The sequence below is a fragment of the Pteropus vampyrus genome, unplaced genomic scaffold (genome assembly GCF_000151845.1).
Source record: "Pteropus vampyrus isolate Shadow unplaced genomic scaffold, Pvam_2.0 Scaffold208, whole genome shotgun sequence".
NCBI lineage: Eukaryota > Metazoa > Chordata > Mammalia > Chiroptera > Pteropodidae > Pteropus > Pteropus vampyrus.
Window position 1 is genome coordinate 2,082,847 of NW_011888989.1, and position 19,176 is coordinate 2,102,022.

The following is a 19,176-nucleotide window of genomic DNA, read 5'->3' on the forward strand; positions in this document are numbered from 1 at the left end:
GATAATGAGGTAGAAATTACGAAAAAGAACCAAGTAAAATTCTAGTGTTTTAATTTTTCAATTACTGAAATGAAAAATTCACTAGAAGAGCTCATTAGGTTTGAACTGTTAAAGTCAAAAACAAAGAAAATCATCAAAATGAAATCATCTTTGTATATAAGGGAACAATAAAACAATTAATGGTTAACTTCTCATCAGAAACAACGAGCAGAAGGCATTAATGGCATATTCAAATCTCTGAAAGAAAAAAACTGTCTCACAAGAATTCTATATCCAGCAAAACTATCCTTTAAAAATGAAGGTAAAATTAATTCATTCTCAGATAAAGACTGAGAAAATTTGTGACAAGCAGATGTGTCCTATAAAAAATACTAAAGGCAGTCTTTCAGGCATAAAGGAAACAACACCAGATGCTAACTCAAACTGGCAGGAAGAAATGAAGAGTAACGGAAAAGGTAAATATGTGAGTAAATATAAAAGACTGTATAAATACATATTTTTGCTCTTTTTCTCTTAATTTTTACTTTAAAAGACAAGACTACATAAAGCAATAGTTATAACACTAAACTGTTGGGTTTATAACATATATAATACATATGTTAATAACAGCACAATGGGCTGACAGTCTAATTCTACCTCCCTCAATTCCTCCTCACTCACACATCTTAGTAAAGCAGTTTGATGGTTACATGTTACTATGCCCAGAAAGAGATCAACTCTTCTCAGTTTGTTCCCGAGTTATTGATAATCAAGGTGAAAGAGGCGTGGATAATATGGATCTATTTTTAAATTTCAGGATTCCATCCAGAGATTCCTAAACATGGTACATCTCTGACCAAAACTTTTTAATGCTTCCCATGATACAGAAGACAAAATCCAAACTCTTGCCATTACTTTTAAGGGTCTTCCTTGATCTGATTCAAATCTATTTTTTGAAACTTTCCTCCTACTATACTCTAAGCCCACAAATTTCTAACTTTATTATACTATTAGAAGCCCACAAACTTCTAACTTTATTATACTATTCACTATTATTCTCTCAACACAATATTATTTCATGTGGTTTTGCTCAATGGGAAATTTAGCCCTTCCACTCTCCATTCCCATCTATCGAAATCTTACCCTTCCCTCAAAGATCTGCACAAATGTCACATCCTCCCTGAAACTTTCCCCAAGCACAAAAGTTAGGATTAAAAGTTTTCTTTTGTGTAGGAACATAAACACACTTTATCTGTATCTTTATTTCAGTGTAATAACATTATGTGGTGGCTGAATTCAAAATACAATATATGAGGCAAAAATCTCCAATAGTAAATGTTATTTTTGAAAATCCCATGTGAAACTATTGCTGAACATGGCCATGCTGCCCTACAATAAGTCCACAACAGCGGATTTTCCTTCCAGCATTAAAACTAATTGCTTTCTCTTCTGTTGAGTACCAGAAGTTGTTGCTCGCTTACATTTAGAAGCCACACATGTGGAAAATGGATATCTTTAAAACCCCAGAAATGCCCAGACTCTGAGAGGCATGCAGGACCTGAGAGGCCAGCAGGAAAGGTAGATTCCCATTCCTCCTCACCTACTGAAGGCACATACTCACTCTGCGGAATGTCTGTCTGTCCCTTTGTACTCTGGCTCTCTGTAGAATGTGTATAATGGAATCAGAGTGGGTGGCAAAAACCATGGCCCAACTGTGCTGTGCTGTCCTACAACTGTCTGATGGAATAGCCCAGGATACACAGTCAGCAATTCCAGGGGCTTGGGCATAAGTTATATTTTCCTCATCATTAGCAATCTCACAGTACGCAAAGAACAGTCTTGCAAATGTGAGTTAATGAGCAAAGTTTTTTAATTTAACTGACATGATAACACAAGCAACCATATACAAAAGCCATCTATAGTTATCAGAGTATAAACATTCTCAAAATAAACAGTTTTGCACAAAAAAGTTATCCGCTTACAAATCAAAAACACAAGTCTAGAAAAAACATCCAATCTGATTGTAAAATGCAGTAATTTTGCATAGTATGTGGGAACCACGTGGCTGGCTGCTCTTAATGTTCTGAAGAAACAACATCAAAAAAGAGTTTGTAAGAAGAAAATTACAGTGACCTTTAGCCTCCCACTTTATCTCTTTGAAAAATTTGTGGTATGAATACACAAGATTATCTCTTCTTTGGGGATTTTTCCTTTAGTAGATGACATTGATATGCAAGATAACAGTTCCATTCTTTTGAAGAGAAGCAATGTTTGTCTGGTATTGTTATTTATTGTCATTCCATGTGTAAAGTATTATTCTATCACAAAATGGTAATGTTTCTCAATAGAAAAAGACAAATCTAAATAGGTCACCTACAGTCCTACAAGCAGATGATAAAACAAATTACTTGAGCTTTCCTCACACACAGCTATACTATACTTGAGGAAATATTTTAGGCATTTTACATTATCTCATTTATCAATTAACAAGACCCCATGAGTAAGGTACTCTTCTACCACATTTTACAGAAAAGAAACTGATGTTCAAAGAGGTCAAACAACTAATGAATGGCAAAGCCCAAATTTGAACCCCAAGCTATCTGACTTCAGAGTTAAAACACTTAACGAATCAATAAGGAACTAACAATTGAACAGGTAGTTCACAGAAAAATGAATATAACTGGTCAACAACAATGAAAAAATGCCAAGCCTCACTAATAAATTTTTAAAAATGCCAACTAAAACATAACTGACAGACACATTGAATTGATACACATATAAAAGTTCTGTAATATTGAGTGTTTTATACCATGTTAAATACAAGATGAAAATATTAATTAGTATTGCATTTAGAGGGCAATTTAACAATGCCTATAAAATTTCAGATGCTCGTACCTTTGACTAAGCACTTCCACTTTTAGAAATATATCCTATAGATAAACTTGCACAATTATACAAAGATACATGTACCGAAAATTTAAACACCCTTGTTATATAAAATTTAATATGTATCTATAACAGAATACTATTCAGTCATTAAAGTAAGAATGAGGTACCACTAGATGTAAGGACATGAATAGTAGTACATGATACACTATTAAGTGAAAGAGGCAACTACAAAGTTGGATATAATTTTAATTCCAACTAAATATGTATGTGCATTAAAATGTCCACAAAAGTATCAAAAAACCATTAACTATGTTTCTCTCTAGGACTAGGACTGGAACAATGAAAGAAACAAGCACTCTTAATTTTCATTTTATACCCTTTTGTACTATTTGAATTCTTTATAATGAGCAGGTTAGAATTTTATAATAAAAAAATCTTTAAATGATATAAAAGGCATATGTACACACTGATCACAATTATAAGAAACATGGATATTAATTCACAAAGATTTTATTTGAGAAAATTTTTAATAGTTGAACTTAATATATAGTGGAAAACATGACTTCAATCATTAAAAGCCCCTCCCCCCCCAAAAAGACCCTGACTGCTTTATTGTTGCTGAAGATATGGGAAGTTGAAAATGATTTCAAATTAAAATGGAGAAAATGAGCAAATCCTTCACTTCTCATCTCTCCCTCCATCCACGCCCATCTCCTTTGGCCCTTCTCATCTCACCCTATCCCTTCCTAATGACCCTCAAAGCACCTCACATACTACTATTAGACTGCTTACAGTGCTAGTCTCACTGAGTTTCTGGTATATACTAACAGTATAACTAGATCTTTTTATTCTTTATAGGCTCCATAACTGAAAAAGAGTATAACATTTAATAATACAATTCTGTAAACCAAGCAAACATGACTTATGCAGTTTTGAGCATCTTCCTTAGGTATATCTGCATCATTAATCTTTTGTTTAATTTGCAGACATCGGAAAAGTATATAGATGGTAGTCATTACAATCTACGTTAAATTGATTTTTCCCAATATTAAGGTTTTTTTCCCCTCTCCAAAGAGAAACAAAGAGAAATAATAAACCCAACTAAACTGCAAGCAAATAATTTCTAGAAATGTAGTTAATTCCATGTGTAAACAAATATTATTATGGTTTATGATATTTCTAGATACTTCTCCATTAATTTGGGTGGCAACACAGTATTTTCAAATTTCTAGCTGAAAAGGGAAGGAGATAATATTTAAATTTAAATCAAAATTCAACTGGATTGGGATGTCAAGGGGCAGAGGCAGAGCAGAAGTCATATCAGAAATGCTTTTTATACATTTTGCACAAGGACCCTTCGGAAACGACTGTATTTCCACCAGTCAATTTTAATGAGTGGTAGCACCACATCACGTCCCACACCAGTTCAGGGTGAAAATTTTCTAATAAATGTTTCCTGATATCAAAAAAAAAAAAGAAAAAAAAATCTGAAACACTCAAATTGACTGTTAAAAGCATCAAAATTTAAATCATTTTATAATTTTGGGCACAGAAAATTTGAATGATGGATTAAAATGTAAAGAATACTTTGCACATTATTAAACAACAATTTAAGTGCTTCATCTATAAGAGTATGTATAGAATAACAATGCTGGTACTAGAAATTACTATAAATAATTGTCTTTACACTGTTAGAATTTAGTGTATAAAGTATTTAACATAATTTCAAAATTGAGGATGAAAATAATAATAGGGAAAAATAGCATCCTCTAAAAGAAAGTAACCTTCCAATAACCAACCCATTTTTTTTTGTACAGGATAACTTTCTTGTTCCCACTCTCTGCTGCATATTTTAAGTCTTTCATTTGGTAAAGCTCCTCAGAGCTCCTTTCTATCTGCTAAATTGGATATTGCCCAATTCGAATCGATTTTTTGCTCAAATAAAAATGTTGATATGCCTCTGTTTATCTTTTAACAGGACTCATAGGCAGCCTTCAAATATAACGATCTCTGCCTTAGAGTCTGTGTCCAGGATGAGAAAGACAGTGTGACTCTCCTGCAGCAACAACCACCATCCAAGACACATCAGTCCCACCAACTACATAAAGGTCTCCCTTCTAACAGGATTATTTAACTAAAGAAAAAATTTAACTTCTAAAGTAATTACTATGTGATATAACATGTTTATTTTTTATCAATAAAATGTAATTCTGGATTATAAGCCTTTTTGTTATTCTAATTCCAAGAACAGCTCTCAAATCTAAGAATTTAAAATAGATTAAATCATCCCCTTCATATAAATGCGCTGAAGAAAAGAAAAGCAACACTCTAATAGGTCCACAAAATCTGAATAATGTGAAAATACTAAATAAAAAAGTAACACAAAAGTAGCAGTTTATTTTTAGAAAACCACAGGAGTAGCTATGGTAAATGTAAGTTCCCAGTTTCTACTGCAGATCACCACTCAGCAACCTGCTGAAATGTAGCTCTGAAAAACAACCTCACAGCATCAAAGCCATGTCTTTGTGTCTGGTTTCCTATTACTCTATGTTATACAACAAACATGCGGAATTATCTACATCTGCTTTTAAAGGGGTGCTTTAACTTGGAATCCTATTTTAAAATATCTAAGGAGAGGGGCAGTTCTACCTTTTTTATGGAGGTCAATAAAGATAACATTCATAATTCCTTGAAAGAAGTCTAACAATACAACTATTTAAGCTGTTTAGTCTTTCACATGAAAGGCTCTTCTTTTCTACCATCGTGAAAACAATATATCATTAAACCATATTTTAATATTTTAGCAGTTTGATTATATACTCTTATGTAAAACAACAACATCAAAACCAATGTTTTCTGGTTTTAGTAACTCAAGACTGAAGACAGAGAAAAAAGGTGGTGCTAGCAGTAGAGGTGAAACCTGCTTGTCACAGGCAAATGAAAGAGAAGACCTGAATACACTGTCTGGGTTTTAGTTGTGCCATGAATTTTTTATATATCAGGAACACGATCAAATTATTAGCCAGTATACAAATATGTTGCTGGGATCTCTGAGAGCAGAACTCAATGACAATAACACTCTCTAGTAACCGGCTCCAAGAAACAGGTGGTTCAATCTAATTAAAGGAGGAGGCTGCTTTTAAACATACTTGTTTCAAATTAAAGGTTAAAATTTAAAAAGCAGATCAATTTATTTTCAAAATAACAGTCTACAAATACAGCTTATAATTTAGGGGAGACTGAAGTTGCTTTTTTGTTTTTATCTAAAAAGCTAAAGACTGTTACATTTCAAAGAAATCTCTCCCATTTCCCACAACTTCACATGCAATGTTAAATCAATTAAATTTGGGGTAAGGGAATTAGCTGGAAGAGATATACAAAATCACATACTTTGGCTAATTAAAATTAGTTGGGATAAATTATAAGAGGAAATAACAGAGATACTAATATTATGGCATTTTTATTAGAGTAAAATTTGACAAATTGAGCCTAATGATACACGTTATATACGTTAATTTAGCACTATGTGTCAGGTACTGTGCTTTAAAAAAAAAAAAAAAAGCTTTGCTTCATGAATTACAACGACCTGGTTTTACAGAAGATGGTTTGAGTAAGTTGCCCAAGGTTACAGAGCTAAAACATAATGCGAACATGTCTATTTGCCTCAGACCCAACCCAGTGCCATTTACATCGTAGGCTCTCATTGAATATTTAATCAATAAATGAAACAATAGCCCAAATCCCAGCTCTTCAGTTCTGCACCACACTGCTTTCATACTTAATGTAAATATCAGGTTAAAATGTTCTCACTAGAAACCTGAGAGTGAACAAATTAGAACCTAAAGACCTTTCAACCATATCCTCTCTGTTCTGTTATCCTTGATCACAACATGTAAGACCCTCCGGAAAACCACCTTTTCCCCAATGTCATCTCCACAGTCAAGGAGAGTTTGCTGCCGCTGTGTTCAGTGCCTTGCATAGTGCCTGGCAGTGGTAACTGATTAATAAATAGTTGCTTGATTGAATTGCTGACCTGTGGATTCCTTTCCAACACTTTCGCCCTCAAATGCTTTTATGAAACATTTCCTACATTCTCTGCCTTAGCTGAAACTTGATTTTTCTCCAAGAACACCACTTTGAAAAGGACTCACTCCCTGCACACAGTGGGATCCAAAAGATAATGAGGGACTCTCGTGGCTCCCACACTGGCATCTACACTGCTAGTTGGTAGTCCCCGGCAAATGTATGTGCTCCTCTGAGACTCACAGCATTCAGGCACCCCTCCTGACTGGTTCTGGGGCTCAGTTTTCCTTCCACTCCCGTTTTGCCATCATCACAGAACACTTCAATGTCCAAGCCCGCCCTCAAATTGTTTTTGTTTCCTTGATGCCAATAACACTTCATCCAACATCCGCTTCGGCAGTCTAACTCTGTAACAACGTACATGGCTGGTCCTTACTACAGGAATCTCAACCCTCACTACACATGCCTGGCCAAACCTTCCCACCCTGCCAGTACTCTCACTTCTATTTCTGTGTTCTACTTTTCTTTGACTTCATCCAGAAATACACTTTCTTCTCAGTTCACCAACTATGATGCTTACAGTTCTAGTGGTAAAGAGACACATGAACAAACTACAATATCAAACGACGTGTAGCAGTGACAGCAGCACATATTCTACACATTGGTGTCATCCAGAAAGAGAAATGATACCGAGGGGGAGGGAACATGGTCAGGTGGTGGGGTGAGCTGTAGCAAGGTTAGACAAGCAAAGCCTGTGAAATATTTCACACAGCAACAGCACATGTCAGGCAGAAGAATGAATATGTGTATCACGGACATGGGGCAGGGCTGCTGCATACCCCATTCTACCACTCTAAGAGGCACCACTCATACTACAGTCTGTTCTTACAAAATGCCAAAGTAGTAAAATTAAGTTTTTGGCTTTGTTTTAATAATCAGTTCTTTTACGTAAATGTGATTTTTCCCTTACAAAAGCTTTTGATGAGAACTTTCATATCTCATACAGAGCACACCAAGGTCACGTTGCCTACACTACAGTGGTCCACAATGAGATAAGTAGAGAGAGCGAGAATGTTTAGGAACTATTACAGCTATCTGATACTGCCAGAGCAATCTTATTGTATTTTACAAAAGTACTGTTGTGCAATGGATTTTGGAGGTGGTGGACTGATCCTTCACACAGAGTTTGTGGAGTAGTGACCTAAGCTCTGATCATAATTAGAGAATGGTTGCAGTAAGTTCAAGTGTCCATTCTATCTACTCATACCTGTTTTATAGGCATTGTCCGATAACCAGGACACGCAAGGGGCACAGTGGGCTACAAATGCCACCCATGCCACCTTCCAAGTTCCTCCCAATCTGCTGGTATAAAGAATCTAAGGACACCATAAGAGCAGAAGGAGACATCCCATCCTGCCCTGCCCTGCCCTGCCCTGCCCTGAACTGTTAACCATGTTTTTACTATTGCATTCCTTTCTCTCTTCCCTGAAGGGCTCAAAGAGAACTTTGGAGAAAATGTAGTTAAGTTCAAGAGATAACAATTTTTCAGCATTCCTGGGCCTAAGAGAAAAGAACCAGATTTAACACTTCCCACAGATTCCACTGGGCTCTAATTCCCACAGCAGGCTAAGGCCTGCAAGAGCACAGTATGCTCAAGTAGCAGCAGTAAATGAGCACTGCTAGAGTGAGGAGAGGAGAGGCTGGAGACGAGGTGGGAGCAGCTTCTGCTCTGTTCACTTGTTTTTATTTATAACAATTCACAGAGTAGAATCCGTTTTGATTTCAGCCTGGGCAAGAGAGATAACAGGTGCACGGAGTGGTGGAAGCCACTTCCACCCCACCTAAGGGAGAAGCTGGATAAAGAACCCCAGGGACTATGCATTGGGATCTCAGAGAATTTCTCTAGGTCCACTCTCCACCCTCTCTTCTCACCTCCCTTGCCCAGTCCTGGCACCTCTGGTTTCATCCTATTGCCTCAGGTAAACTGTCTGGCTCTTGGTTTCAGCCTCACCCTGGGCGTCATCTTTCTAGTGAATTTTCCTTGTCAAGCTTTGCAGTCCACAAGCTACTTCTGTTCACCTCTGTATCCTGTGCAGGCTTCTGAAAGCACCTGCCTATTCGGGAGACACATTTGGACAACAGGCTGATATTGTGAAACCAAAATGGAGAAAATACTGTTAAGTGTTTTTCATGGATTATCTACTGTTTCACTACAACAATCTTGCGAGATAAGTATTATCCGCATTTCTAACTAGAGACATTGAGTATTAGAAAGGTGACTAAGGTCTGTCTCAATCTTTCTGTCTCTCTGTCTCTCTGTCTCTCTGTCTCCCTCTCTCCTTCCCCGCTGCCCACCTCTCTCTCTTTTTCTCTCTCTCAACCAGCGGGCATGTGTATACTAGAGCCATTAATGCAGTCCACGTCTATGTGAATCCAGAGCTCCCTTGGTAAAAGAGACACACATTTTGAAGGAATGTTAACTTAAAGGCAGAAATAATTCCAGGCCTTAAGCCTCTGCAGGCCATAGCCATTGGCATCTGCTTACTCCAGGCCACAGGAGCTTAATGGCAGAGGCAAAGTACAGAGGAGCATACTATAAAAAAGGACTTTTTTATAATAAAAATGGCCAGTTATTAGTGATAAGACACAAATGCGCCTCTTATTTTTTTATTCAAACCCATGTTACAAGGCTTAATTTAAAGACCAGCTCAAATGGCACCCTATCTATGTGCCACACCCTGGAAAACTATACATTTTCTCCCTTTCCCTTTGTGGATATTGTAGTAGTTATTATAGCTTTCCTGCTAGACTCTGAACTTCACAAGGACAGTATCTGACTCTTCTTGTATCCCTAACACTGTATCTGGCACACAGTAGGCATTCAGTAAATGTTTGCTGAATGAATTAGTAAATTAATTAGCATAGTACACTAACAGGTATACATTATTATCCAGCGTTGGTGATTACCAAGCCTGAACTGAGCTTACAAAATGCTCATTTCAAAAACAAAATGTAAATGTAAATATATTCATACTAGCAAATTAGTTCAACAATATGAGAATGACCTCTGGAAATAAAACATTGGGGGGTTAAATAACTTTAAAGGAAAAACAACGAATACCACAGCTACAAAATATTTCCAAACAAAACAAAAGGGAGCATATGTTCCCTGAACTGGATTCAAGGTAAGATCTGAACTTCTGCTATTTCACTACTTTCTTGGGGACTAGTCATCTTCAGTTTGGGGTAATTTCACTGAGTTTTTAATATGTCATTTTACACAGTGGGTATGTGAGATTTAAAGACTTACTTCACCTCTGAATTATTCTAAATGCTAGTTTAGGATAAATTGTAAAATTTTAGCTCTGCTCAAAATATACTATAAAGTTCAATGCTCATGTTATGGCTAAAAAAATTGAATAGTGGCTAATTATCTACACAAGAAAATTAACAAATTCATAATTTAGAGTTTGGTTTTCACTTCTATTATAAGAAATAATTATGTATTTGAAAAAGTAATGCTTAACAGTAGTCCATGGAAACAATACCAAGTATCAACGCAAAGATTTCGTGGACATCGATGGGGCACAGTGACCAGATGGTGGATGTGCCCATACAATCGAAGAACTCATAACAGGCGATACAGGAAACTGTTTCATTGTTAGGGATAACCTTCAGAATTCTAAAACAACAGATTTCAAAAATTTCAGGGAGTCAGTTTATGAAAGGCAAGACATCAGAGTCATGACAATTAAATGCAATATAAAATCCTTGAATGAGCCCGAATTTAAAAAAAAAAAAAAAGGAGAAAGAACACATCAAGAAAACTGAGGAAATCGGATTCTAGACTGTATATTAGATAACAGCATTGTATCAAAGTTAAATTTATTGAGTGTTACATAGAAGAATGTCCTTGTTCTTAGGAGACACACATGAAATATCTAGGATTCCTAAAAGGTTCAATGAAAAAAAAAACAAAAGGATGTGTACGTGCATGTATAAAGAAGGAAGAAAAAGAGTGTGCAAATGTGGCAAAATATTAACAATTGGGAAATCTAGATAAAGGTGTTCACTGAATTATTCTTCAAACTTTTCTATAAACTTGACTTTTTTCAAAATAAAATCCTGGGGTTAAAATAATTCAGAGAAAGGTCTGATCTCATGGGGCAAGGCACTGTTTCAAGATTAATGAAACGTTTTGGGACTTTTTTTTTTCCAATTCAGTAAAAAAAAAAAAAAAATCCCACAGAGGAACACCATTATAATCTTTTAAGAAATTGTAACATGCAAACAATAGAAGAGATGCCCATACTAAACTATGAGTATCAAATAGTTATGACTCTCTAAGGCTTTTTTACAACATCTAAGGCACAGAGCAGAGATTTTTATTGTTTTGTTTTGTTTCAAACTATGTTCAAGAGAAGAAGGCTGACCACGAACATTTTTGAAAGCCTACACATTGCTTTATAAAAACCATCTAACTTAACTATCACAAGTCTAAATACAGCAGTTATGATCCCAAACTGAAAGAAAAGGAAAATAGGAATGTAAAACTAGAGGTAAATAATGTACATACAAATTCACAAAGTAAATGAGTGGTTTGAACTTGTTTGGATAACTTCGCATCCTAGAGTCTTTCCCATATAGTACAGTAATGAACAATGAAGAAATAATATTGTGGTTTGCTTAAAGTTTTACTCTTCAAAATTTTACTGAGCTGCTACATCTACCACTATAGCTTATTTTTAATAATTATTTTTATTTTTAATAATTACAACAATAAATGGTATATTTCCATTTTTCTACCAAAAAGAATAATCTTCCAAAACAGAAAGCCCGTAATAAGTTTTAAAAATATATATATATATATTCCTAGCTATATAAAATGCTTAATGCCTGATCCATAGGGGTACTCTATAAATTAGTTCTCTTTTCCTTCCAATAATGAATGTTAAGATTAATTGTCATAACTGTGTTCAGCATGCGCTATTATTAGGGTAACAAGTTTTACTCCTTTTAAGGCTTATTGCTATATATAACACAACTATTGAACTTGATATTATCTTATTATTTTTCTTTAAATCAAATTGCTTCCTGTGGTTTTCACTGACATTTTCTATGGCCTGTCATTCTAGGAATAAATACAACATTTGACTTGAATGTTTATTTCTTTGCTGGCATTCCATCTTATCTACGTTTTCAGCCAAGTCTTGCTGAGATACATTGCTCACAGATTTACTAGTGGCAGGGGACTAAAATAATGGTGTTTCAAAAGTAATCTACTGAAGCCTGACCCATCAATTGATGATATATATATTGTACAACAAATACTAATGAAACTTGCCCAGAAATAAATTTCACGTCATATGGTTTAAGGAAGGAAAGGAGATTATTTACTCTAAGACTCCTAACTATGTTTCCATGGAAAGAATTTTAAACCAGAAAGACAAGATATTGCACTACTGATTCTCCCTTATTGCTCCTCTTTTGTTTCCACCACTGCTCATAAAAGACTACATACTATACTAGACTATGATCATACTTGATCGCTCTCCTTTGGAATAAAGTCTGATGACTTACTGACATAAACATAATCTCTCATTCTACAAAAGTTATTACAATCTACTCTTTAAGATTTAAAATAAATGTGCCTTGAGATTACAAAAAGCTCTGGAGGGCAAAGTAGGTACCATCCCAGTACAGCATATTTTCTAATCCCTGTCTTTTTCCTTATATGCCTACAAAATAAGAGGAGATTTTATCAGTAACTGCCAATAAATTAAAAATAAAACTCAATCTTAAAACACTTTTAATAATATAGCATAGGTGGAAATAAGGTAATTTTATGAAATAAATTAGTCATTTGTATTATATAAATGTCAAAGATGATCTGTTTGAAATGTTTATCTCATGTTTTTCAATGAAAAATTCTAGTTACATTTAAAAGAAAGAGTAATTTCCTCAAAACAAACATAACAACACTTCATTTGTCCTCTATCTTCAGAGAAGAAGGTATTACACCAAGGTAAATTTTCCAAATAATAGTTTGTCCATTTCAATGCCCAAAATCATTCTTCTTAAACCATTTTGGATAGAAATGCTCTCGACTGTATCCTATACTTCCCTACCATTGTACACAGCACTCAGTATGGTGAACCTAATTTAAGCTAAGATCTATCACCGTGAATATGCATTAAGTTACTGTGGCATCTTTAAGAAAGCAATGAACACAGAGGCATTAACAAATATAAAGCAATTTGCTCCAATTCTAAATGACCCCCTGAAAACAAGTTCTTACAGTATCTGCATTTTAAGTTTTGCTGTTATTAAAACCTCTCATCCATGACTGTTTCTAGAGTGTCCTTTACCCAACTTTCTAAATCACTGCTTCTAAACTTCGACTAGTCAACCAGATAACCATGCACATAATAGTGGATCAAGAACAAGAATAAATATTGGGGTGGGAGTCTCCATTTGAAAAGGTACATTAGCCTCAGCACACAGTGTGATTTCAAGTTCATCCAATTTGAAAATATTTCCAATTATTTCCTAGTTCTTGATTATATCAGAGGTCATATTACTTGGGAAAGTGACTGACAAATCATTACAGTAATTATTCTCTTCATACCTTCTTGTCTAATACTGCTTTCATTTAAAAAAAAGTCACTGTTAGTAAGCAAAATCCATAATACAGTCAGACTTACCTGAGGCACGCCTCGTGAATCGGTTTATTACCGGAGCTAAAAGAAAAAAACAATAATATTAGATAAAAATCTAATTTATCCAAAGCACTGCAAAGAACCAAACTGTTAAGTGATCCCATAAGTTAAATGAAGAAAGTGAGTGAATAAATTATCAAGAGGAAATACCACAAACACATGAAAATAATCCCTAGTTAGACAGCGGAACCAGCTTAATTGGAGGCAGTATACATCTATATATCTTTGTTAACAATTTGGCAATTACATCAGGTACCATAAAAAGTTTACCTTTTAGTAGGGTAATTCTACTTTTAGAGATTTACCCTAAAGAAATACCACTAGAGAAAGACAACACAATATATGTATCCATTTTTTCAGCAGCATCACTTTTACAATAAAAAAATTAGAAAACAAAACTAAAAATGCTCATGTGTACCGAAATCATCATTACATGAAGGATAATATATCCTTGATAATCTTAGATTTAAGATTTGTGGCTTTAACAATGTTTTTGTAATTCAAAGGTCCATGACTTGCAAATCTGTATATTGAAGGCTGTGATTTCAGGCTGGCGTGTAGTTCATCACACAGCTGGTAAATTCACTATGGGCCCACTCTTTGGATTTAACTCAACTCTGCTGGTGCTTCTTGGCTTTGCTTACAGTTACTTCAAAAAGTGAGGTTTTTAAAAAACTTATTTCTTGCGAGCAGCAGTTAAATTTGTGGTTCATATTACTTACAGAAAAAAACATCATGTACTACACTGTATGTTTTAGTGGCACAATGTCATACTACTACAATGCTTCCCAATACTTCAATATTTTTAAAACAGTAATTATAAAAATTATTTACAGTACTGAACTAGGTCAAGTAAAAAAAGAAGCCACAATTTTTATCAGCGCTATGGTACTGCATGAAAAATATGGATGCACAAGAATAAGTACTAGACGAAAACTGTGTCAGATGTTTTACATTAATCCTTGTAACCATGCTATTAAAATTAAATATCAGCAGTGCCATATTACCGATGAGAACATTTTATAGTAAGGCTCAGAGATATTGATTAGTTTGCTTTAGATCACACAGCCACCTGTGGCAATAGCTGAAATTTGAAACTAGGCACAGCTAGCACCAAAATGCTGCCTCAGAAAGAAGAGAAAGCAAATATACTGATTTCTGAAATCATACAATAGGTAAATATTTCCCTCCATATTGATTTCCATTGTTATTAAAGATTAACTTTGTGAATTCACAAACCCCATTATCAAAATACTACTGTTTACAGCAAAATTATATCTTCCAAATTAAGAGAGAAAATTCTCATAATTTATATACCGAAATAATTTAGCCGTATATTTGCAAAGTCATAAATTACTAATACGAAAATTTTTCATTGGGTAAATTGTATGTTATGTATATTTAACACATAAAAGAAAAAAAAAAACTTCCATCAGTTTTCTTGGATCCTTTCAAACCTGTTTTTCACATCTTCCAAACCTAGTCTAAAGAAAGCCTCCCCAGAAAGCTACAAGGACAAGAAACAGAGAGGATGCAAAAAGCTTCAACCACAGGAATGCAGGACAGATAGTGCAAGCTGATAACCTCAAGATGAAGGCAAAAAGCATTATCTCGGCCTTGGGGGAAAAAAACAAAGTAGAAACAATCTCCTCCTGCCTCTCTAGACAATGACAACACAGCACTACCAGCTTCTGGTTGAAACTTGGGGAAGTCTTTGTTCTCCCCGGGGCCTGAGGGCCCTGAGTCTTCCGTGTCTTTCTGAAGGCAGAGATTTTCAACACAAGTGACACTGCCATCTAGAAGGTGTAGTCGAAGTTTGTGGGGCAATTTTTCAATTGTCACAATAATTCAGAGAACATCCTTGGTATTTGGTAGACAACATAAATCAGTGGTCCCCAACCTTTTTGGCACCAGAGAGTCACAATGCTCCTATGAGAATCTCATGCCTGATGATCTGAGATGGAGCTCAGGCGGTGTGCTAGCGCTGGGGATTGGCTGCAAATAGGCTGCAAATACAGATGAAGCTTCCCCTGCTCACCCACTACCTGCTACGTGGCCAGTTACTAATGAGCAATGGACCAGTACCGGTCCGCGGCCTGGGGGTTGGGGACTCTTGACATGTGGAAGAGTACAACAAAGAACTGTCCTGAATCCCATAATTTTTGTCCTGCACTACTTTTAAATATCCCACTGGACATTCATGTTGGCAAAAAGGTCTATTTATAACCATCTGAAAATAGATCCTAATGCTGTTTTACACAAACATGATTTTATACAGTTTTAATATACATCAAATTTTCCACAACTACAACATAAACCAAAGAAATTTTGATTTTTTTTTTTTTTTGAATTTTGTTTGTTTGGAATTTTACTAATAGATGTTCATCATTTCAAAAACTCACATCACTCCTGGAATGCCGCTTGGGGTATCTGAATTGTCAGTACATTATACTTGACCAGACTACACTTGGAGCTTTCACATTTCTAGTGATTTCACATGTGAGTGGGAGAATCTAACTACATTATGTCTTCTTTTGTACATAGTGATACAATATTAAATACATTTTATTTACTATACTTTCCTTTATTTCTCCTTTATATTTTTGCTAGAAATTACATCAATTTTTAAATTGTGGTAGACAGGTTAAATGACTATGATTTCCATTTTCTAATAGTTAATGGGGCACAGGGTCAGGCAGTTAAGAAGATGGGTGCACCAGGCAAGTGGTATGCAGCAGCCAAGGAAAACACTGGGTTTTGACAACCATTACCAAAAATCCAATCCTTCATATCCATATCCCTCCACATCCACTTGCAAGGAATAACCATGCATTTCCTGCACAGAATTTTGGCAAGCTAACAGTAACTTTCACAATTTTTCTAGATTTTTAAATCTAGCTACTAAAATGGAGAAGACGACTGGGATTCAGGGTAGAAACCTTGCTGGAAATAAAAGTAATGTACACCCTGGTCAGGGTATACTTGGTGTTCTCTCTCTCAGGAACCTGAGTGCAGGGCAGGGAGCAGGAGGAAGGGCACTGCGGACAGTCCCTACTATTGAGGGCTGGGGCAGAGGGTCAGACACCTACTGGAATCAGAAGGTTTAGGCTCCACTACTGACCCTGATGTTGTCTGTGAAACCCCGAATGAATCACGTCACTCCGACTTAAATTCTCAACTTATAAAATAAGAAAAGAAAAACCTGCCCTCCTTTCAGGGGTGGTTTGTGAAGAAAATAAAGAAACATTTTTGAAGTGCCTGTAAACTATAAATTCCTATTCAAATGTAAGACTGATATTTATTTATTGTAAGCTACTGTAACCAGTTTTAATATTACCACTTTTGAAATATACAAGTACACAGCAGTACCAGTTCAAAAGAAGTTAACAGATGTTTTAAAATATGACAAGTCAAATTAAGTTTTCTCAGACTCTTGCTTTCTACCTTTAGATTTTCCTATTTTATGAATATTCTGTGAGGGTATTTATACACATCCACACACACAAATACTAGAAACTAGGAATATATAGAAGAAAAAAATAGCAAATGTATTATCTGCCTGGAGGAACACGAAATATAATTTAAGACTATACTAAACTAATATTTTTAAGAGATATGAGATCTTAGTGAATCCTCAAGGAAAAATGCAAAAATATTTAAATAGTGTTGACTTTCTCCTAAGTGCCATTCCAGTGGAATACTCGGAGTCCCATGTTCCTATAAACATCTTCACACTGTCTAACCAGAGACTCCCTCAGCTCCCAAACCATATTCCACTAGATTGGTCTAGTCCATCACAAGTGTAACTGATTCAAGCCTTCTTTTATCCTGGAGTATCCTTACAAGAAAAATCTCCATTACTTGAGGTAAAACTGAATGAGCTTCTCTATTCCTACAGCCTCCCACACCCGTGATTCCACTGATGCCAGCAGGACCTTATCTTCCCCACCTCTTTATGCCCAAAGCCTAAGCAGTACCAGGTGGAGAAGAGGCCTGAGTAAATACCTGAAGCATGAATCAAAAAGCTAGTAATCAATAAACTAGCATGAATCAGTACACAGGGCAAATTCCTTGTCCCACTTATTTTACTGCTTTTTTCAATGTAGATTCTGAGCACTGAAAATATAACCAAGTCCCTGCCCCGAACAGTCCCTGCCCTTGACCAAGGCTAGCTATATTTTCAAATTCGATGACGGTGAGGGCTTGCTTATACAATGCAAGCAGCTACCTAACTGAAAAATTTAGGTAAAAGAGAAATTCTGTAGAAGACTAAAAACTTAATAAATTCTATAACAACAAAAGCAATCCGCTAAAAGCATGAACGAATGAGGTCTTCAAGAACTTAAGCTGGGTGATAGTGGTACACATAGTTTGTACCTCTGAGCAAATGCTGGGAGAGAAGTTCCAAGTTAAAGAAATAAGAGCCCAGAGTTGTGATCCATGATCATTACACACACACACATGCCTTATCTATACTGAAGCCACGTTACATAGGGCTTTTGCAGAAAAGTGTTCATATAGATTACATGTACACAGTAATCCTGGAGTCAGTGGAATAATGAGCATCCCTATCCTCCTATTAGTTATGTTTTCCAGCAATAAACAGTTTTTGGATCTGTTAACTGTCTAAATAAAAGATACTAAAAATTATGTAAATTGAACCATGTTAGCTATTTTTGATGGAGTATATAATTAGCTCAGAATAAATTAATTTCTCTTATGCCTATGCTTCAAATATTAGTGAAATAAGGCTCACCCTTGAACCAAGGAAGAATTAACTTTTTAAAAAGATCAATAACAGAAAAGCAAACAAACAAAATCTGAAATACTTTGCTAATTAACCTGACATGATTTTCAAACTTTTTAATACATGTTTAATTCATGACATTGAAAAGGACCCCTCATTTTCTATATTTTTGTTAAAAGACAATGAGCTTTGACCACTTTTATGAGCATTACTCATAGATACTTTAGTTACCACTGTCCTGCAAGCCCTTGAATTTGTTTCCGGATACATGGTACCTCTGGGGTACTAGGATCAGACCACTGTCAGAGGGTTTTCTCTCCAAAGCCTCCCAGTCTTGGTTCTAGGGAGACAATAATGATGAGCCATGGGAACTGTTTGAGAGGCAGGCATTTGGGGGACCAATTTTCTTTTTTTCTTTTCTTTTTGATTATACAGCATGCAATCAAGTGTCCAACCCTCTTAGACATATGAAGCATGGCTAGACATAGGGCAGAATGAAATAAAATATAGACACTTCAGCTTTTAAAAAGTGCCAGCTTTAAAGACCACTAAAAAGATGCACATTTTTGTTCTTTCTATTCGAAAACCAACTCCTCAAAATATAACTGATATTTTAAAATACTGTGCTAATAAAAAAAAATAGGAAAAAAACCACTGCTACTTCCTTTTGCTTATGAATGAACTCAATTTTCTGCTTTTTAATTCATGAGAACTTTATCAAAAATGCCCTCTTAGGAACAGAGAGAAAAATGTAGTTTCAGCTAAGAACAGTCCTCAGGTAGCTAAATTTAAAAAACCACACATAGGGTTGGTGCAATA

General features: G+C 35.4%; 1 protein-coding gene across 1 annotated transcript in view; it reads right to left on the reverse strand.

Moving 5' to 3' along the window:
* PRKAR2B (protein kinase cAMP-dependent type II regulatory subunit beta) overlaps positions 1-19,176 on the reverse strand; it is an 86,506-nt gene that overhangs the window by 50,226 nt on the left and 17,104 nt on the right. Inside the window, exon 2 of the mRNA XM_011372506.2 lies at positions 13,596-13,631. Coding sequence (XP_011370808.1) covers positions 13,596-13,631 — 36 coding nt within the window. The remainder of the gene's footprint in view (positions 1-13,595; positions 13,632-19,176) is intronic.